Below are 22,912 nucleotides of genomic sequence, written 5' to 3' on the forward strand. Positions count from 1 at the left end.
CCTACACATCTCTCTAGTCCCTTACTTCCCAATTATTCTTCAATTCCCTTGAGTCTGGATTCTGTCCTGACCAATTCAGACAGATGACAGGCTCCTCTTGCCAAGTTTTCCATTGACTTCCTTATAACTAAATCAACATTTAGTACTTTTCTCATTGAACTTCTGACCAGTATTTAATGTGGTAACCCTAAATCATTATTCACTTGTTGGCTTCTAAATACTTTAGTCTTGTGTTTTCTATAAATGTTGGAACACTAAGGGCATGAAATTGAGCCTCTTTTTTTGTTGTTGTTTTTTTTTTCTGCTCTCTATCACTAAGACTTTTTATCCATTCACCCAGTGTAAAATACTATCTATTGGTCAGAGATGGCCATACATATTCCTCTAGCCCCACCCTTCCTCTGAGGCATCCAATTTCTGTGAATTCCTGCCTGGTACAAATATTTGGGTATCATAACAACATGTAACCTTAGCTTTTCTGACACTGACTCTTGAACTTAGGCCTAAAAGAGTGTCTTCCTCATCTCTGCAAATGTTATCACCGTCGTATCATCATAGGAGTCATTCTTGATTCCTCTCTCCCTCAAAACTCACATTTATTCTATTATCAGGTCGTGTAATTTTATCCTCAAAGTTTACCTCAAACTCCTCCTCTTCCCAGATCTACTGCCAGCATCTTGGTCTTAGCCTCTATCATTTCTTAACTAGACCACTACATAGTTTCTGAACCTATTCCACTATTAACACTCTCCTGTCCATTTTCAACACAGTGGTCAGACTAATCTTTTAAAATGAATCATCTTTCTACTTGAGCTCCTTGAAGAACTTCCTGTTATACCTAGATTAAAACCAAATCCACACTCATTCACAAAGCCTGCAAAGTCCCATGTGAGCATCCCTTTCCTACCTTCAACTTCATCTCAATTCCTCTCCCCTTCACTCTTCATGGCCAGCCTGTCCTGGCCTTTAGTTATGTAATCACCACAAGCCCTTTTGTTCCTATAAGGCCTCCATACAGTCCATCTCTCTGAAATGTTCAGTACCCCTTTTCCCATAAAACCAGCTCTTCTCTTCCTTCAGGGCACTATCCAAGAGAGGCCTCCTAACCATTCCTGGATAACATCAGCCCCTCTCAATATCTCTGGTAGCAGTCTCATCTTTTTCCTCTATAGTCCTTGTCATACTACTTTTTGATAGAGTTTTTTACATTATTTTATTATACTTAACTGATCTTGCAATTTCCATAGTTTATTAATCATCGACTTTACTGCCAAAATTAGCCAGCACCTTTAGAACATTTCTAAGAAAATATTAATGATGCTGAATTTAGAAAATGTTCAACTTTCATTAGGACATTTTACTGAAGACAGTTTCCTTTTAGTACCAAGTTCGGTTTCAATGGGTCGCTGAATGAATCATGGCATTTGGCTGACAAGGATGCATTCATTCCTACAAGGAATACTTTGTCATGTTAGGACCATATCTTTGCAGAACACTTCTCTGTTTAAGAACAATTTTGAGAGATTTTTCAAAATAGAAATAGTATGGTAGACAAATTGCATGTGATTACCTGAAATACCAAAAGATAATTATAATTTCATTTTATTGCATAGAAACCATAGTCATAAGTTGCTCTTATTTGATTTACTTTCTTTCACAGTTTTTACTCACCCGTGAGTTCTTTAGAAAGGAACTAGGTTCATTTTTCTTGCTACTTTATGCTAACCCAATTACTAGTGTGTATGAATAATTAAGAAGTCAATGTGATACTATGTTTTCTTAAGAAGAACTCTGATGAGTGCCTTCCCCAACTGTGGCCATCTTGGTTTTTTGTCAAGTAAAAGTAGCAAATAGCCCCCACCCAGTCTGTTAAAAATAATACTGTGTGCATTTCTTTTATTTTGTAATTGAGGTTTACAACTTTGAAAGGACTTAGATGAGATACTCTCTTAATTTGGTAAAGATTCAGAAACTTTTCGTATAGATTAGTACACCCACAATAGATCTGTGGTCATTTTTGTCTCACCCTGGCCACATCTACTTGCCAGGAATGCCCAAGATCTGCTTTTTTAAATTCTTTAGTGACAGAGAACAACTAGTTTTATTCTGTATTGTTTCTATTTAAACTCATGACAATATATGGGCCTGTTACAGGAGGATCTGTACCTGAATAATCCCAGATGAGACTGTCCTTACTTCGTGATTCAGAATATTTAACAATTGCCTGGTGACCAACCAATGAGACCAGCACTTTGGCCAACCAAAAGGGACTTCCAGCTTAACTCACCTGAAAAACCACACCACAGCATGCTGAATATAGGTCCTGTATCTGAGGAAAGGCCCTATGTCTAGAAATACAGGCCCTCTCTCTGGGCCTGGTAGCCTGTATTTTCAGCCAACTCCTTCACTTTTTTTAATGCCTTTTCTTGGAAGTGGCTCAAAGCTTTGGAACTTTTTAATTATCCCATAATCATGGCTTATTTATACCTGGCTGGATATTCTGCAGATGGGCAGAACAACTTTAGTCAAAAGGACACAGTAATTGAGTTCTGCCTTCCAGAACTTGCTGAGCTAAATGCAGGCTGCAGCAACTGGCTCAGACTATCTTGGGTTTGAGCACACTGTGCTTGTTTTGAGTGTGAGAGTCCCATTCCTTAGCTGATGGCATAACCCTGTAATCTTACTGGTTCTCCACATTCCTTTCTGACTGGAGCATGGTGGATGAGTGGCAGATTTCAAAGATCAAAGCACATCTTTGTTTTCTCCAGATCAGTTTGCAACTCTACCTCATTGGAAGAAAAAGGCCCAGTGAAGGATCATTCCTGCAGAATCTGTTGTTTCTTAACTCCATCCATGTGTTTTATGCTCAAGGCCACCTGCCTTCAGATAACTGAATCTTCTGAGACTGTTATTCTTTTTGGGTCACAGGTCCACACATTCCGAGGCCCACACTGGTGTGAATATTGTGCCAATTTCATGTGGGGACTCATCGCCCAAGGAGTCCGGTGCTCAGGTAGACACAGAACTTTCTCCTTTTCCAATTGTTGAACGGAGGGCCCCTCTTCAGAGCTTGGGACTAGGCCCAAATGAACTCAAAAGTCTAAATTTGTGAAGGATTCAAAACCTTCCCATGCTTAATGGGGAGATAATATTTTAAGTGTTTGCAAGAGTGAAAAAGAATATCTTATGTTTATGTAAGGAAATTTTCATTAACACCCACCTGCCCCCCCCAAATAGATAATAGCCCTTAAAAGAAAAAATATCAGTTCCAGTGGTGTTGCACAAATAGAAAAACCACACTTCTTTGCTATTCCCTCGTATGACTGACTGCAGGACATAAAAATAGTAATAATACTGGTGAGAATTTGCCACAGGCACTAGTTTCAACTTTCTAGCTATCATGCCACATAGCTTCATCAGCACACATTAGGGAAGTTGCAGTTATCTCCTACTAAGTGAAAAAGGAAACAGTCTTATAGATAATTGTGTTAATTGCCATTGGTCACATCGTAAGTGGTGGATGATGGAGAGTTGATTCAAAGGCATTGGGCTCTAGGGTTCTGCGTTTTTCTGCCCTCAGATCAGCAGTAAAAACACACATCTTAATTGGATATCACATATTTTCAAAGGAGCTTGAAACCTTGGGTGTTTTTCCATCTAGACTTGGATACACATACTCTTTGCTAACAGTAAATACGGCACAACACATCTTACTAAGATATGATGAGCAAAATGACAAAGGGGTATCAAATTAATGCGTTAACTAGGCTCCCTAATTCACCTGGCCCTGTTTTGCTGGCAAGCAGTTGTGCTGGGAGCAAGAACAGCCTCCTCTGGTGCTGACTGGTTTCCTCGCTAGGGTACAGCTCTTTAAAACAATCCTTATGCATCCTTATTTACAATTAAATTAGCTAGCAATAATCCATTCGTGTGATCTTCTTTCCCATATTTTGCTTTTCGGGTTCACCCAGCCTACTCCTCTTCTCTGCCTGGAAGGGGTTTTCTTAGCTCCCACTCTGTTGACACAGCAACCACCCATGTGGGTCCCTGGATGGTTCGAGTAGTTCTACTTCCCCATCCTAGGTCCCTGAGACAGGTGGCAAACCCAGCTAGAGTCAACCTCTCAAGAAATGTTCAGACACCCTGAGTAACTCAAAAGAGACTTGCAAAAAGCATCTCATGGCTCAGCCACTGAGGGCAGTGTAGAACATTTGAATTACTCAGTGCTCATTAATTTGGCCTGTACAAATTATACCTACCAAAAATATCCCTCATTGCTGGTATTATCCAATTTCAGCAGGAAATTGATCCAAAGTCAATATTATGAAAAACAAAACTCTGGGCTTCATATTAGCTATGATCAGCAACTTTTTCTGGAATGAAAGGGTTTTAGGATTTTTTTCTGTTTCTGTTTTTTGAACTAAAACACATTCTAAGGCTATATTGTTAGTTCTTTCCAATGGCTGCTTTTTGACCTTGTATTTCCTCCAAAGAGCAGGAAGGCTGATAACTGAGCCTTAAAGGTTAAAAGGAGCCATCCTTGCTCTCAGTTCTCCATATTTGAAATATTTTTAAATGGTCTAGACTTTATTTACAGTACATGGAATTCTACTCATTTGTAAAAACTAAATATTGTTATACTTGTTACACATCTTAATTTTAATAAGATATACAGAGAAACACATTATTGCTTCAGATCTTAAAGTTTCTAAGAAAATTAAAAATAGAATTTTCATATGATCCAGAACTGAAAGTAGTATCTCCAGCAGATATTTGCACACCCATGTTCATAGCAGCATTACTCATAATAGCTGAAAGGTAGAAATAACCTAGTGTCCCTCGATGGCTGAACGGATAACAAAATGTGGTATACTCATGCAATGGAGTATTATTCAGTCTTCCAAAGGAAGGAAATCCAAGCACTCCTAGACCATGAGGGCAAAGGTAAAAGGAATCCATTTGTTGTAGGCCTTTTTGCCGCTCTTATCTGTGTGTCCAGGGTGCGTTTAAAAAAAGAAAAAGGAGTAGGAAGAGGAGGAGGAGGAGCAGGAGGAGCAGGAATAAGGAAATCTTGACAGATGCTACAACAGGGAAGACCCTTAAGGATAATATACTAAGTGAAATAAGCCAGTCACAAAATTACAAATACAATCTGACTCTACTCATATGAGGTACCTAGAGTAGTTAAATTCAAATTCATGGAGTCAGAAAGCAGCATGGTGGCTACCAGGGACTGGGGAAGGGGAAGGAAAGTTATTGTTCAATGGGTGTAAAGTTTCAGTTTTACAAGATGGAAAAAAAACTCTGGAGACAGCAACATGAATGTATTTAATGCCACTGAGCTGTACACTTAAAAAATGGTTAAAATGTTAAATTTTATGTTATGTATATTTTACCATAACTTAGCAAAAATTGTTAAATGAAGTTTGTAAGACATAGTAAGAATTACTAATGAAATAATTTAAGAATATTATATCTGGCTAACCCCCTTATATCTACTATCACTATATGTGCTATTTATTTTATTTGACTTAACACTTGTATAGTACTTACTATATTTCAAACACTGCTGACCACTTTCTATTAATTCAATTTGATCCTCATGATCACTCTTGGAGGTAGTTCTACTATGATCCCCCATCTTATAAAAGAGCAACCCAATAGGAAAACCAGCCACGTCTATTTAATTCATTCAGCCAAAACTTAAATTGAATAACTAGGTCTCTCAAATATTATTGACTTTTACTTGGCCTTTGTTGAACTTCTTATGTGGCTAAAACTAAGACTTAGTTGAAAGGAAGAGAGCCAAAGATAACTCAGCCAGGAAACATTACCTGAAAATCACTTGGAAATTACTACTCATGATTTCATAGAAGTTAGATCCTCTCAAATCCTTGGTGTCATTAACCACTTTTTTGTAAAACGCTAACTACAATATTCATTATTGTGTGTATATGGAAAATATATTGATATATTTCTCTTTATATACATAAATACATTTATGTGTATATGTTTGTAAATTTATATATATACATATATGTGTCAGTATAATGTTATTCTTTATATCTTGGGAAAATAATATGAGAAAATACTCAGTGAACTTTGAACAACTTCAGCATTAAAATTTGATTTTCCAGGATGTCGACTGTGCTTTTTTTATTGTCATAAAAATTCTGCCAGTGGATTCCAACTGCTGGCACTGCTTTTTAATGTGTGCATTGAACTTAAAAGCTCCTTTTCATCTTCAGCTCTTGATATGAGCTTTATTAATAATTACTCTAACCATCACATTATAGGCATTGTCATAAATTATAAACCCTTGAGTCCTCCCACAGGTGTACAGTTAGCCATGTCTACTCACAGGTGTCAGAATAAGGTCAGTAGAAAAGAAAATGGCCTCATCAAACCTTCCAACAAGGAGGAAGGGGTTAGAAACTACAGGCAACTCGCCTGGAAAGGCCAATAGTCCTTTGGATCTTTAAGCCAAAGGCTAGAGATCCCTGTCAAATAGCTATGTCTTCCTACAAAGGGGCATGAAAGATTGAAGGAGAATATCTAGCCTAAGTCCCAATGCCCTTCATGAGCCATGACTATCCTTGGGAAATCAAAGCCAGAAGCCCACTGTGGACCCAAAGGGTTCCAAACCCGAAAAGGGAAAAACGTACAAACAACCTGACTGATGCCCGAATCTATCTCAGCAAGGTACTCTATTCTTACGGTCCAGCAACTGACCAAAACTGAACAAAAATGTAATTATTCAAGTTTAGTGAGTCAAGGTGAATCTCATACTCTTCTAGTAGAGACTACTACCTCTAAATGGGGTGGATGTTCCAGAGAAATATATCAAACCCTTGGGTGTTGTTATTTCTATTTTAATTTGTGTTGGACTTTGACAAAAGGGCCAGGCAAAGCTAATGTGGCTTCTTTGTTTACAGACTGTGGGTTGAATGTACACAAGCAGTGTTCCAAGCATGTTCCCAATGACTGCCAACCTGATCTCAAGAGGATCAAGAAAGTGTACTGCTGTGACCTCACTACACTGGTGAAGGCTCACAACACTCAGAGACCCATGGTGGTTGACATATGTATTCGGGAAATTGAAGCAAGAGGTTGGTTTGGAAAATACTCCCCGCTGTAGTATTATAGTGATTTTACATTTATTGTTTACTTGCACTTTTATCAAGGAAACTGACTCACTCTACTATACTTGGTAAAGTGAGCAGCACACACAGAGAAACACATACATAGAGAAATAAACTCTGTGCAACCAATGGTATCAATTTCCATTTCCTGTATAAGCCACTTATGTGCATACTCAGCACATGTTTATGGAGCAGTTACCATGTGCTAGATGTTGAGGAAATAAAAGTCATATCACTATTCCTGACTTCAAAATATTCCTACTGTAGTGTGAGGAGTCAGGACAAGCAAATACATATGAGTGCCCATGTTCAAAGCACCATGGAGTCTGCTGTGGCTCTTAGAGCCTAATGAATGCCTTGGAATCTGGTGAAGTTATTGATGCAAGATCTGAGTTGGTTAAGAGGAGAGGAGGGGTGCCGCGACTTTGGATGAGGGACTGTCCCAGTGGCCCTGGCTCCTGCTGTTTGGAAATCAGAGCAATTTGGAGGTCAGAGCCTAAAATCAGGGCCAAAGACATGTGCATATCTGGAGGGACTGAGATCCTCCCAAGGTGATCCTTCTCTGAGTAACTTTAGTGATCCAAAAATACAATGACATCTGTCATTTAGGAGAAAGTCTATGGGGGGAGCACAGCACTAAGCATGCCTGGTAGAAAAGGTAGACTAGCATACTAACTTATTGGAATTTATACCAAGGAGTTAAAACAAAGGAACTGGAGCTCAGTATCAGAGGCCTAAGCATGCAAGCTGAACCCAGCGATCAGCTGAAAGAAACTCACGTGACATTCTCAGTTGCATGGCCACCACTGGCAACGTGACCTTAAGCAAGTTATTTACTGCATTTGAATGTATTTCCTCATCTATAAAGTGAGTGGAATCAACTGTGCCTTATAAGGTGGTGGTAAGAATTAAAATGACTTCAGACATATAAATGACCTAGTATAGTGTCCAACATACAGGGCTTAACCTGTGCTATTTCTTCCAACATCTCTGGCAAAGTCCAATTCATCTAACTCTACCTCCCAGCCCATATTCTGGACTCTATTACGTAGCCTATGTGTTTCAGCGCAGCCACAGAGATCCTGAATAAGATGTCTTCAACAAGATAGAAACCTATTTCTCTATCCAGTAACAATTCAGGCACCAGGAACAGTCCAGGACTGGCTGAGCAGATTCCTGATGGCAGGAACTTGGACCCTGCTACTTTTGCTCTGTCATGCTTGAACATTTCCCCTGTCTGCATGATCCCTGTTGATGTCCACCAACTCATCTACCTTCTAACAATAGGAAGGGGAAGGAAAGTTCTGTCCCTTTAAGGCCACAACCCAGAATTTGGACAAATCACTTCTGTTCTCTTTGCACTGGCCAGAATTTAGTGTTCGCTGACATAGATGTTGTGTTAAAAACCAAGGGTTCAATTAGGACAGAGGAATGGAAGAATAAATGCCAGAAGGATAGCTGGCAGCCTCTGCTACTATACAAATGCCAGCCCATCCCTCATGACTTCCTTCAAAGATCAGCTCCTCAATAAAACTTTCCCAAACACCCTCGCCTCTCAACAAGCAGGGTTAGAGCCCACTTCTGTATGCATCTATAAATTACTGTGGCCTTGCTTCTCTGCGCAGTGAAAGTTCCACCTTCACTGGGATGGGCTTGCATCACTACAACCTGGAACAAGATGGCCCTTGGTTTTTACTTGTGGGCCATCAACAATAGATCAGGAGTGGAAATCTGGTCTGTTACTGAGGCATGAGAGCTGAGATCACCTAAGAACATCTGTTATGGTGACAGGAGAGACCAGAGGAAGTATTTATGCCATATATTTGTTGTCTCTGAATCAAACCAATTTTCACCCTTGTATATGACAGTTAATACATGATCAAAAATTGCCAGATTAAAAAAGGAATGTATGTTAGTTACTAGGAGTTTGACAGATTATCTACAGAAGCAACAGAAGCTATTTGTTTATAGCTTATTTTTGCTTATTTTTGTCATACCTTTAGTTTTGACAGCAGCTAGTTTCTGACACACAGGATCTAAAACTTGGTCCTCTATTCCTTCTGCTACTTTTGAACTTATATATTGCCCATGGTGAATAGGAGGAGAGGCAAGGTTTTATGACATATTTTATTTTTATTTATTTATTTATTTTTAGTGGGACTGGGGTTTGAATTCAGAGTTTCACACTTGCAAAGCAAGCACTCTACCACTTGAGTGAACCTCCAGTCCGCCAGAATATATTTTAACAAATCAATAAGCTCAAGAAGCAGAAACCAAGTCTTTTTCTTAGCCTAAGTACACAGTGATAAAGTTTCCCAAATTTATAAATGGAATTTTATTTTCCCATATCTGTTTTTATGTTCGGCTATCTGCAGGTATAACAATTAAGTCAATCATACTTGGTTATTTAACATATTTTCTGATTTATGGTAAAACATAAAATTTGGATTTTTCCTGTAAAGTCAGGAAAATATGTCCTACACACATGTTGAGGGGGGGTGCACCCAGCATTGCTGCTTATAATACAACACATGGAGTAAGAGGATGGTAAGGGAGAAAGCCATGTTGCTGCCTGCACCCATGAAATGAGCAACCAGCAGTGTGACAAACAAAAGAAGTAGAGGAGAATGGTGAACGAGAATCTTAAGTATCAGTTCACTGTGCAAAGCCAGGCAGGAAGAAGACCAGAGCCCATTAAGATGTCCTCTCCTAACAAGCCAATGAAGACAAACATGCATGACTGTGGGGATCGACAAGTCCAGGCTCTGACGCTACAGGGCATGGTATATGATATCACTAACTGTATTTGCTCATTTCCTGATAGCACACAGATAGATACGAAATTAGAGTGTTTTTTCAGACATTTCAGGAAGCTGAAGTTAAAGTGTCTCTCTGCATCCCCTCCCCTTCTTGCTGCACAGGATTAAAGTCAGAAGGGCTTTACAGAGTCTCTGGGTTCACAGAACACATCGAAGATGTCAAGATGGCATTTGATAGAGGTAAGCATGTGCTGTACTGAGTGCCATCTGTCTTATTCCTAATGCCTTCTCTGTTGGAGCCAAAGTCTTTTCATGGTGGGAAGTGGTGTCAGAACCACTGAGTTGTGTTCTTCAGGAAGCCGAGGGATCTTGCTTTAAAAAATCTCCCAATTCTATCTCTCTGGAGAAAGTGTTTTCCTAGAAGCTGTGGACAGATGGCCACATGAGGAAGTGAGTTTAATGGACTATTTGAATGGGCAGCCAATTCACAGCATCTCTGCACCCTCATTTTAGGATCCCATTGTGAGGACTCCTGTCTCAAAACTCTAAAGAAGGGACATTGGGATGGGAGGGTCCCCAACACTAAGGAGGGGAAGCCTCCTAAACAGGAGGTAACTCCTTTGTTCTTTACACCTGTGAAATACATTCTCGAGGGTATATTATCTATGTCAGATATAAGCCAGCCCAAACAACTTGATCAAAACACAGACCACCAGGGCCTAGCCCTGAGCACTCATTCAGAAAGCTGGATGAGCCCAAGAACCTGTATTTCTAGTGAACAACCTAAGTCATTCTGGTGCAGCCGGTCAAGGGATGGACCCTCCGCATGGGATACCAGGTCTTTGATGATATGACCCTCCTTGTGTGTTCAGGATCATCTCTAGCTCCCTCTTTCTACCAGATGTTACACTGTACCACCTCCCTGATGTCATGAAGAAGCTATTCTGTCCATCTGCAGTATGTACTCATCTTTACCTGGAAAACGTTTTTTAATTGGGGATCATGGCTTTTGTCTTTCATGAAGCCTCCCTGACCATCCCAAGCTGCCCTGAGAACTCCATTTCCTTTTCCTTCACCCCTCCATGTTTTCATGTGTCTCCAGCATTGCATCCCATCTCCTTGTAGTCACTGAGTTGTGTGTCTCACTCCCACTCTAACTGGATGCATTCAAAGGGAGCATCTCACCTGCTCTTTGATGCACCAGTGCTTACTCTGCTTTGCCCATGGTGGATTCTCAATAAATGTGTGCTAAATATGTAAATAACGGGATCAATATGTCACAGCAGATACAATTTTTACAGTTTTCTGTATATTCACAGCTTCCTTTTAATCTTCAGAATCAAATTTGCTAAAGCATGTATTCTTTTAATTCTCCATATAGTCTATGTTAATAATTACCATGTAATTGAACCATTTTCAGCTAAAAAAATAACTCATATCCTATGATAGTTAAAATGAATTGATATTTTCCAATGGTAAAATAAAGAGTCAAAAAATGCCTTGAGAATGATTGTAAATAAATGCCAAAAAATTTAACCTCAGACTGGAGGCATGGCTCAAGTGGTAGAATGCCTACTTTGCAAGTACAAAGCCCTGAGTTCAAATCCAGTCCAGCCAAAAAAACAAAAGAAAGAAAGAAATATAACTTCTCCTATACATGAGGGAAAGTTAAAGTCTCCCAGACAGAAATACTAAGAGCCAGGTCAACTTCAAAGAAAGCCTGAAAGAGACAGTCTAAATGGAAGGCATTCAGCATTTATTTTTGGGATTTTTTTGGTTTTTTTTGGTTTTTTTTCATTTTTCTTTTATTATTCATATGTGCATACAAGGCTTGGTTCATTTCTCCCCCCTGCCCCCACCCCCTCCCTTACCACACACTCCGCTCCCTCCCTCTCCCCCGCCAATACCCAGCAGAAACTATTTTGCCCTTATTTCTAATTTTGTTGTAGAGAGAGTATAAGCAATAATAGGAAGGAACAAGGGTTTTTGCTGGTTGAGATAAGGATAGCTATACAGGGCATTGACTCACATTGATTTCCTGTGCGTGGGTGTTACCTTCTAGGTTAATTCTTTTTGATCTAACCTTTTCTCTAGTACCTGTTCCCCTTTTCCTATTGGCCTCAGTTGCTTTAAGGTATCTGCTTTAGTTTCTCTGTGTTAAGGGCAACAAACAGCATTTATTTTTGTATATGACCTTCAAGTCTAAGGCTAAAGACTGGTGCAGATACAGCAGAGCTTCTTGATGCTTTTTAATTCATATTAGGTTGTTACTCAATTATGAAGCTTTGAGTCCATAATATGAATTACTGTGCTAAATTTCTATTTAGCAAATTACCAAGGGCTAGACCCAAAGAACTACTTCAAATCTACTTCATTGCCTTCTTGTCTGCACTTATCTTCAGACCCTGCCTCACTCTCACTACACTCCTTTCTATTACCTCCTGTACCTCAATGTTATTAGAAGCCAAAAAAGAGTCGGCTAAGACTTGTCTGGAAATGTTCATTGTTGGATCTTGTTTTTTTTATTGCTATGCATGCTTTAACTTGGTGAAATAAGGTCGTGATTAGGACTTGGACCATTGATTGTTTTTCAGATGGTGAAAAGGCAGACGTATCTGCCAACATCTATCCAGATATAAATATCATCACTGGCGCCCTGAAACTGTATTTCAGAGACTTACCCATCCCTGTCATCACATATGATACCTATTCCAAGTTCATAGAAGCAGCAAGTAAGTAGAGAAAACTCATTTTTATTTGTACCAAATTTTTAAGTACAATGCTTTTGACCTCAAGAAAATTAAAAACCAGAAACTGTGTAATTATTGCATGAACAATGGTTTTGCCAAGTGAGGGCATAGCTGTGCCATTAATAGAAAACTAGGCAGAGCTGAACCTATACTATGCCAACTCCACAGGCAGAAACTAGGAGCCAGGTGGCTCTGTCCCTCCCTATCACTCCCCATATGCTGGGAACCAGCGCAGTCAAGCTTATTCTGTTATTTGTTGAAAGCACGAGTGTTTTCATAGTAAAAAGTCAAGTGTACTCCAAGGACAGCCATATATACTAACTACTTTTATCCATTAGGCAGAATCATATTATGAAATGACATCAGGGTTGAAGTGACTTTAGTCACATCCAAGTTTTTCCCATTCATACTGAAAAACTAATAGAATGGCCAGAATATACTGTGTCAAATATTATACTAAGGCCTCTCACCCATTTAATTATTCTCATCTACTCAATGAGGCAAAGATTAGAATCTTATTTTACTGAGGAGAAAAGCTAGGTGTGGAAAACTGAGTTCAGAGGTGCAGGAAGGACCACAAGCATTTATCTTCCATCAACCACACTACTTCATTCAGTGTTGACTACCTGCACCGAATGCTTTTGGGAGACAGAGTGAAGTGGGAGGGGGGAGGGTGTTGGAGAAGCCACACTTTGCCTAGAAATAGGTAGTAATAAGGAAGGAGAGATTCACATGCTGAGATGCATACCGGAGAAATCAAGCCTACTTTGAGGAACTGTTTTGGTTTTAAGGGTGTTTTTCTAATCTTTAAAGGTTGGAAAGTATAGGTGTGTGTTGCTAAGTATGAATGAGATGCCCAGCAAGAGGAAACAAGGACAGGGTGGCATTCCTGCAAGACGTACTTTCCAGACGAGCTACAGCTCTGCTCTCTGACCATTCCTTCCTGGGTTCTGGTAGTCCTAAGTGGAGAAGGTTCTATCAACTGGGGACTTTCCAACCAAGAGAAATGGGAAGGGCTTTCTTTGAGTGTCTGCCAGTATCAATCAGAGACCAAAAATCCACATGCTCTTCCTCCCATTGTTGATGTGCCTAGTATCTACTTCCTAACCTGGGCTGTCCACCAGGGTTCACCCTGCTAACACTCTGCTGAAAGTGCCTTTAATGCAGACAGAGTTGGCTTACTCATCTACCAATGTTCTTCTATTGCAGAGTGTATTTGGTTATGGAAGCCTTATTAGACAACTTCAAGGACACACTACATATGTGGTATAGCTGAAATTAGAGCTGTGAGAGTGAGATTATAGCAAACACAGTGTTCAAAAGGACAAAGCACACTGCTCATGTGCCACCAGACTGTTAACTTTCTACTAGACTGCCAATTCCTGGAGGGCGAGGACAGCATCCAGTCTCTAGCCACCTATGTCACAGACATTCCATGAGCATGTGGTGCTCAAAGTCCTTTTGGAATGAGGCAGGATACAAACAAACTGATTAAGTGAAATAGCACCTGAAAATTGTATGAATTTATCAGACTCCCCCCATTTGGGGTTAAGATGAGCAAAATAGACCCTTTGTTACTTCTCTGGACACTTGATTGTCACAACTCTGCACTAACATCTGTCTTGTGTGCTTGGCACAGAAATCTCCAATGCAGATGAGAGGCTGGAAGCCGTCCATGAAGTGCTGATGCTGCTGCCTCCGGCCCACTATGAGACTCTGCGATACCTAATGATCCACCTCAAAAAGTAAGCCAACACCTCCCTTACTGCTGCTGATCTGCCCCTGGGGCAGTAATGCTTAGTAATGCTTATGTTGACAGCATTCCTCCCTGACCCCAGACTAGACAGATACTCCTTCAATGTGAACTATGCTGTCTTCTTTGGGTCACCCTCAGCTTTAGCTGCTAGATCTCAGACTCTGTGCCAAGAACTGCTTCATGCAATTTCCATGTATCTTTCCATAGAAGTGGGTACTGTTAGGGACTTCAGATACACCTGAGACTGCTGAAGTTTAGAAAGGATAAAAGGTCAATCCAAAGAGATGAATCTAATATTGCAATTCAGGCAGGTTGATCAAGAGTCCACACTCAGTCTTAACCACTGCCTCCATATCTGCATCTTACTCTGACACAGCCCTATCATACTCCGTGTTCTTATCTTCCTCCTCCTGTGCAGCCCAAGCCCAGATTCCTGGACCTCGCTGCCTTCAGGGAGAGTACATTCCCACTCTGATCTCTTGTTGTTCTGGATGTATGATCTCTTGTTTTTTCTGAATGTGTGAGTTCTCTGTCTTCAAGCAACAAATTGCCCCAAAACTTTGTGGCTTAAAACAATGAAAATGGCTGGTAGAGAGGCTCAAGTGGTAGAGCACCTGCCTAGCAAGTGGAAAGTCCTTAGTTCAAACCACAAAAACAAAGAAAGAAAATGTATTATCATACCTGTGTGCCTGGGGATTCAAATGTGGCTTAGCTAGGTACCTCTGGTTTAAGGTCCATAGTGAGGTTGCAGTAAAACTGTCAGCCGGGCTGCAAGCTGATATGAAGGCTTGATGGGAACACACTAGTATGGTTGTTGGCAGATGCAGTTCCTCAGAGGCTGCTGGGCTGAAGGTCTCAGTTCCTCACTGACTGTGTGCTAGAAGCCTGTGGATCTCAGCACAAAATAGCAACAGGTGTCCCTCAGGCTAAATAAGTAAGAGCCCCCAAAATGAAAGACACATCTTTTTTAGAAGTGTCTTAGGATACTTTTTGTACCCTAACTCAAGTAACATCCTATTGTTTTTGGTTTTATTTGTTAGAAGCAAGTCACTAGATTCAACCTCTATTTCCAAGAAATAAGTACTTTTGGGAGCCATCTCAAAGGGCACCTACCACATATTAGGCTATCTGTGTAAGTGTGTGTGAGACAGAGAGGTGTTTGAATGATTACAAGACACTAGCCTCTAGTTCTAGATTCTGATCCCCAAACCTTGCATCTCTTTCCTCCCTTATACCTTTATAATGAGATTGATGAGTTGGTCGTTGAATTTTAGAGTTATTGGTGCATGTCTGTGTGTGCCTCCCTCAGTGTTTTTGAAGGAGACATAGCAGCAGTCCAGAATTAGATAAAATGAAAAAATTATCCACATCGACAAAGTTACAGATCAACTTAGTAAATGAAAAGAAGCAAGTTGAGAACACTGAATTAACACTAGGTATCTAGGTTTTTCTTTTTCTGCCTCGTAATACTATTGGTCAAATCTCTGGATATCACAGGTGGTAACATGTCACTCAGAAGAGGCACATTTTGATTAAGTCATTGAATGTAAAGAGTACAAGTAATTTTGGATAAGTAATAGAGTATGAGTGCCACATCTGGCTTTTAATTAACTGTAAATTATTTCTTTCATTACAATTTATATCTAATAGTTACAGTGAGGAAGGCAAAGTACCACTATCACGAAAATGCTGTCACCTCCCAGTTGACATAAAAGCCAGTAATTTCAGATTTTTCTTGTGATGGGTTTGCCAGCCTACTTGTTCAGTAAGGTTTAGTGTCTGACTTCCTAAAGAGAGGTAAGCCCTTTAATAGTGGAGAACGCCCTTATTCCTACCTTCTTCTTAGCTTTGCAGCATGAAAATGATTCTAAGTTAACCTTCCTAAAAATAATATTAAGTGACTAATCCTAATTATCTCTAAGGGAATGGAGAGCAAGGGGTGGCTTTCTGTGCAAAACCTAAGCAAAGTTTATATATCTTTTGTTCTTCTTTGGAGAACCTAGCTCTCTTTAGGTCTATTTTGAGCATTCTAAAATCCAAATTCCTGATAGCAAGAACCTGGGAGATAGTAATTTTATTCTACTAGGAAGGTAAAAGCAACTTTGGGGTTTGGATTTCATTCTTAAAGGATGTTGAAATGATTTTCAATTCCAACAATAATTACTGCTCCACACCTCATCCTGTGAGAACTAGAAATAATGCCCAACTGCCTTCCAGTTTGGCCACATTCCAGCCATTCTCCTGTCCCATGATAATGGCCTGACGCTTCTAAAGTCATGACAGCCCATTCTATAAGCCACCTTTCTCCTCTGGCTCCAGGCCTGCCAGCAAACAGGGAGCCTGCTCTCAGCTTCCCTCTCCAGCATTACAGACCGATAGGAAGTAGTGAGGAAAAACAGACTTCCATGCAAGATTTGTATAGATGCCGTGGGCGATAATATGATCTTCTGCCTCTACAAGCCAGTATCCTTAGGTGATAGTTTCACATTCATTTAGTATAGAGGCCTGATTCTCTAATTTTTAAAATTGTATTCATAGTAGAGTCACATGTCATTTTCTTCCACTGGCTGAAAGTCATCTGAACAGTGTAAAAAGGAAAAAAAAAATTGGAAAACGACCTTTTAAAAAATTGCTTTCTGCTATTCTGATTCTCAATTTGCTTTTGAGTTTTCCTGAGCCAGAGGTGGTCTCGGAACTAAAGTATATATGCAAATCCATCTGCAGGTCTACAGTGTGTTTGTGTCTATGTGTCTTTTGCAGGGTGACTATGAATGAAAAGGACAATTTCATGAATGCAGAAAACCTGGGGATCGTGTTTGGGCCCACCCTGATGAGGCCCCCTGAGGACAGCACCCTTACCACCCTCCATGACATGCGGTACCAAAAGCTCATTGTGCAGATTTTAATAGAAAATGAAGATGTTTTGTTTTAATCCATCAAGGATAAGAGCTAAAGGGCCTCGGCCCCATCTAAGCTGATAGAGCTTAAGGAATAAAAACATTTCTTACACTTGATTTGTTTTTCAAAGAAGTGACAGAATTTCCTGGACTGCAGTGGATTGCAGATTTGGGGACTGTGTCTCATAGACATACCCTCTTCCACATAAGAATAAGGGTGAGGGTGAGGACACCCCACCTTGGGTCTTTTGCTGTGCCTCGTATGTATGTCTGTTTTGCTGGAAGAGTGATTCATAAATCTTTCTTTAACTTATTTTAAAAAAGCAATGTAGACCATTAAGTTTCAGTCTTATCAGTAATTAAAGGGAACTTAATTCATAAAGGTACTTGATGCAGTGACACATTTTTCCACTTACAAAAAGAAGATGATTCTATATGTTAAATGTTAAATGAAACCTATATTGTAAAATGTATTTTTATTTCAGCTGCAAGAATGTTATTTTATTTTAGCAAATAGAAGTCAATGCAGTGCATTGATCATTACCCTGTGTATTCTGTCCTGCATTCTTGCTGTGATGCCCAGAAAAAATTGACCACAAATGCAGTATTATCTCACGTACCTCTGTCCTTAGCAGTGCTTTCCACTGAAATTTCACCTGCTATGTGTATCCTTGCTTTTGACAGGTTTTGCGCTAAAGCACCAACATTCTGCTATTGTATAGTGTATGTTCATAGCAACTATAAGATGGTCTGAAACATCAACAAATTTTCTTTTCATAAAAATATTGTAAATTTCCAAAGGGTGTTATGGAATTGATCACAGCCTTTCTGTACTATGACTGTGTATCTGAAAATATGCAGAGTATGGGCATTTTACATAAAATGATTTGAGGACACTGGATGTATCTGGGCCATGTATAAACTTAGCACTTTCCCCTCTTTTCTTGTCAGCCAGGCCCTCTAACTCATATATCAATGGCAAGCTGAATTTTTGGGGGGCCACATTTTTGGGGGACTACATTTCTGTATTGATGAAAAGTAAATCTGTAGAATACTTGTTGAAATTTTTTCATTTTTGTTTTAGAAACAAACCTATTTTTTAAAGTAAGGAATAAGGTTGGTTTTTACCAAATATTTGTTTCTCCTCGATAAAAGTTAATCTGTATGAAAAATAATTTAATATGATTTTATTACTATAGTTCCATCCTATGGGTTATATTTATCTTAGCATGAGCCTTTCACACCAAGATTTCTATATTTTGTAACATAGGTGAAATATTTAAAACATTGGAAACTGTAAATCTAGATTTTTCTTTTTTAAATCCAGCTGCAATGTCTTTTCTTCTGATTGTCTGAGATGATTCATGTAATTACTCACAAGTCTTGCTTTGGAGTGACCAGAAGAGAATTGCTGTGTGTTAAATGGAGTGAAAGGAGGAACACTGTGATTGCTGTCCTGGGAAGTCCCCAGGGCCCTGCAAATGGACTCTGCTGGCCTCTGGCCTCAAAGGGTTCTGCCTGGTTCCTGCAATGTTAGTACTCCTCCCATCTGTACAGAGTTGTTTGTTGTACCTATGTACTTCTTGATACTGTCAAAAAATATCTGGAAATGGTTTTATTTTGTGAAGTGAACAATACTTTGTAATTTATGATAGTGTGAATGGAAGGAAAAGCATTACATGTATTAAATTCTTCTGCCTATCATGTCGAGTATGTTCAGGGAAGTGATATCTAGGGGTGGCAATGGAGGTTGCAGGGAGGGGATCTCCAAAACTTTGTGCTCAGATGCATTTGGCAACAGATTTTCTATCATTACCAAACCTCAGGGGAGAGCATCTCATAAAGTCCCTCTGCCAGCTCCCTTCTGGGGAGCCTGCTTTGAGGATAAGAAGCTAATGTTCCATTGCACCTTCCAGAAGGCCCATAGTGCTCACAGATTTAGGGAGTAACTCTAAACCACTTAGGAGAGAGGAGCATGAATTCTGGAGTCAGAAAGCCCCGGATTGGAATTCTAGATCTGCCTGTTACCAGATCTGATTGACTGGATTGGGAACTGGGAGGTGGAGGTTGGGGTAGTTGGGAATGAGTTTGCCCATCTGAAAACTTGGGAGTAACATTCCAATTGAGGCATCTTAAATCAAATTGTGTTTTAAAATAATCAGCAATAGTTATTTCTCATTATTATTTGAAGAGTGATGAATTAGAAGGAGAAAGACTATAACATGAGGGTAGGGATGAACAAGGCTCGAAGAAAGGTTAAAGCCACGTCCAAGTAATACTAAGGGATATTATAAGAAGTCTCTGGAAGGTGTAATGAGATTCACTTGACTCCTTTTCTCAAATGTGATTCCAACAGTTGATCCCCTCTGCCTTGCTTCAGACTGAAGCCTGTTAGGGGAGCCTCGCATATGGCAGTCAGACATGGCTCCTCTTACCTGGATTGAAATTCCTGCCATTGGAATAACTCTGATAGTTTGACTATAAAGGAGGCAGCTCTGTTTCTAGGAACTCACTAGTAGATTGTCCACAAGTGAGTTGTGGGAGGTAGGACAGGGTCTGGGCAAGTGGGAAAAGATATCCATTATGGTAAATGGATGTTCAGATGACCTAGTCATGACCTCTTTGGGGAAAGGGGCTGGCACACAAATCAAGGATGGCAGCCTGAAAGAGCAGAGGAGTTGGAGGTGGGGTTCAGGAGGAACTGGGGAGAGAGCAGAGGGAAGAAATGAACCACACAGCTAAAGGATGCTAGGCTGGCCTAACTCTACTGAAAACCCAACTCAGGTAGCTTACACATTCCTAACTTCCATCAATCCCCAATTTGTAGTCAGTCTTTTATTTTAAAAATGTAACATTAACTTCCAACAAATATGTATGAAGAATTCCTTCATGAGCCAGACACAAAATACTTGGAAATTAGGAAAAGACTTATCTCATGGGAAGGATTACATAATAAATTTAATCTGGCTAGGAACAGAAAGCTGGTATGGTAAGAGTTTGGGAATCTAAAGGAGAATGGGGGTTGCTAATGTTTTCCTTTTAAATAAACTTTAATTGTGGAATGGTTTTTGTTTACAGAAAAGTGTCAAAGATACTATACAGAGTTTCTATACATTCCTTAACTACTTTCCCCTAATGCTACCATTTGATAGATGTCTATCGAAACTAAGAAACCCACATTGGCATGTTGCCGTTAACTGAACTCCAGGCTTTATTCAGATTCCACGGGTGCTTCCACTAATGTTTGTTTTTTCTGTCCCAGGATGGAACCCTGAGTATCACATTGCGTTCAGCACCAGGGGGTATTCGTTCGGGGGCAGAGGCCAAAATCTGATTTCCACTTTTAAAAAGATGAGCAACTTGGAGCTGGTGAAGTGGTTCCAGTGGTAGAGAGACTGCCTAGCAAATGTGAGGCCCTGAGTTCAAACCCCCTAGTTCTGCCAAAAGATAAGCAACGTGATTGTGGATTCACAGAGAGCACGTGAGCAGGTGAGGAGTAGATTAGCTACCCTGTCACTTAGATGTTAATTGTAATTTAAGGCTGAGATGGTGGCAACCTGGATTGGGTGGTAGCAAAGCAAAGAAATAGAACTGGCTTAGGAAATAAAATTGAAAGGTGTGATTATAGGTTGGATTAAAGAATCCAAGATGATTCTTCCAGGTTGTTTAATTTGGCAGCTGTGTGACATTTACTAAAATGAAGTACTGACACAGGAAAGGAAGGATTGCTGGAGGGAAGAAGAAAAGATAGGAAAGCCTGGATGTGATCAAATGGAGGTACCTGTGAAATTTCCAAGCAGAGGTGTTTCACAAGCAATGGCATTAACAGACTTGGGCTAAAGATAAGGATTTGAGAGTGACTCACTGAAGACACTAATTGAAACACAGGATTGCATAAGGGTCCCCAGGGATATAGAACAGAGAACTATAGGAAAGGCCCCATCCAGAGTTCTCTGGAGAAGCAACATTCATGAGAGAAGAAGAGAAAATGAGACCCACTTATTGTGATAAAATACAGAGGATCTCATGAATGCCAGTCAAAAAGACTCTATCCCATCTTCAAGTTTGCTTCACATCATCCTGGTACATTGATTTATTCCAAAATAAATAGGATTTGTTTGCTACATTAAGGCAGCAAGGCCCCATGCTTTGGAAAAGCTTGCTTTGTTGCATGCTTTGTAAATACAAATAAGCCAGTAGTAGTACTGTGCCCTGAGTGTTTGTTTCCCCCAAAATGTATGTGTTGAAACCTAATCCCCAAAGCAATGGTAAATGACATTGGGCTTTGAGGAAGTGATTACCTCATAAGTATGGAGCCCTCATTAATAGGATTCATGCCCTCATGAAAAAGACCCCAGAGAGCATCCTTGTCCTTTCCACCATGTGAGAACAGAGCAAGAAGGTAACTGTCAGCCAGGAAACAGGCCTTCTGCAGGCCCTCGTCAGACACCAAATCTGCCAGCATCTTGGCCTTGGCCTTCCCAGACTCCAGAACTGAAAGCAATAAATGTGTATTATTTATAAACCACCCAGAAGGTGACATTTTGTTATAGCAGCATGAATAAACTAAGCTAGTGTTATTGTTGAGGGTTTTTTCCCCCCTAATTTGAGTTGTAAAAATTTTATCCCACTCAAGGATCTTCTTTACTGCCTTCCTACTGCTGTTTATTCATAATTTTAATATAGTGTATCACAAAGTGGTGCAATTACATATCAACTGTCCCCATTAAAATACAAACTCCTCTTCAAAACCTGGGCTGTTGCTATGAGCCTCAGATCCAAAGTCAGCCAGCATCTCCATTCTGCACCACTTCCTTTGTGTTTATATGGCATTTTGTCTGTGTTTCTGTTTAGAGTAAATAAACTGTTTATATAAAGGTTAAAAAATAATAATAAAATAAAATAAAATACAAACTCCTTGAGATAAGAACTATGGGTATTACTTCAAGGGTACCGTATAGGATCCCTGCTTTTTCTGCAGGTCCCAACCCAACAGCTACCTCCCTCTGAGCCTTTCCCTGGCTTCCCCAAGGAAAGAACCCAGGAGGTGAACATGTGAGAGCATGGTTCAGAGAACTCTAAAGGGTTGGCTCAACCAGAGCATGAAAGTGGGTGAATAAGGAAGCCGGGTGCAAGCAGAAGCATAACTTAGAACAGTCAGACTTAGACAGAGCTGTCAATTAGTATGTGGAGGATGGACCAGCGGATGTAAGATTAGGGACCCTGATTACTGCCCATAATCAGGAAGCTGTTACAGGCAATGTCAGCCTGACTTAGTTCATGGCAAGAGGACTGGAGAAGAAATTTGAATATGAGACTTTCACTTTGTTTTTTGGTGAGGTTGTCGTTGTTGGATTTTGTTTTTTGTCGGAACTGGGGATTAAATTCTTGACCTTGTGCTTGCTTGGCAATTGCTTTTAACTTCAGCAATGTCCCCGGCCCCTTTTTCTTTACTTGTTCTTTAGATTCAGTGTCTCAGTTTTTTGCCCAGAATTAGCCTGAAGTGTAATCCTCTTACTTATGCCTCCTGTGTTGCTAAGATTCCAGGTGTGCTCCACCATGCTTAGCTTGTTTGTTGAGAAGGGGGTCTCACCAGCCTTTTGCCTGG

At 40.0% G+C, this 22,912-nt stretch overlaps 1 protein-coding gene across 2 annotated transcripts in view; it reads left to right on the top strand.

The window, feature by feature from the left end:
* Chn2 (chimerin 2) overlaps window positions 1-22,203 on the top strand; it is a 288,848-nt gene extending 266,645 nt beyond the window's left edge. The window contains exons 7-12 of one of the 2 annotated variants that reach the window (XM_074065216.1): window positions 2,929-3,013; window positions 6,936-7,109; window positions 10,064-10,141; window positions 12,496-12,633; window positions 14,291-14,396; window positions 17,168-22,203. In XM_074065216.1, the coding sequence (XP_073921317.1) occupies window positions 2,929-3,013; window positions 6,936-7,109; window positions 10,064-10,141; window positions 12,496-12,633; window positions 14,291-14,396; window positions 17,168-17,339 (753 nt within the window). In that variant the 3' untranslated portion in view covers window positions 17,340-22,203. The remainder of the gene's footprint in view (window positions 1-2,928; window positions 3,014-6,935; window positions 7,110-10,063; window positions 10,142-12,495; window positions 12,634-14,290; window positions 14,397-17,167) is intronic. The other variant, XM_020157040.2, reaches the window with a different exon arrangement.
* Window positions 22,204-22,912: the final 709 nt, after the last annotated feature.

The sequence above is a fragment of the Castor canadensis genome, chromosome 2, assembly GCF_047511655.1.
Source record: "Castor canadensis chromosome 2, mCasCan1.hap1v2, whole genome shotgun sequence".
Classification (NCBI taxonomy): Eukaryota; Metazoa; Chordata; class Mammalia; order Rodentia; family Castoridae; genus Castor; species Castor canadensis.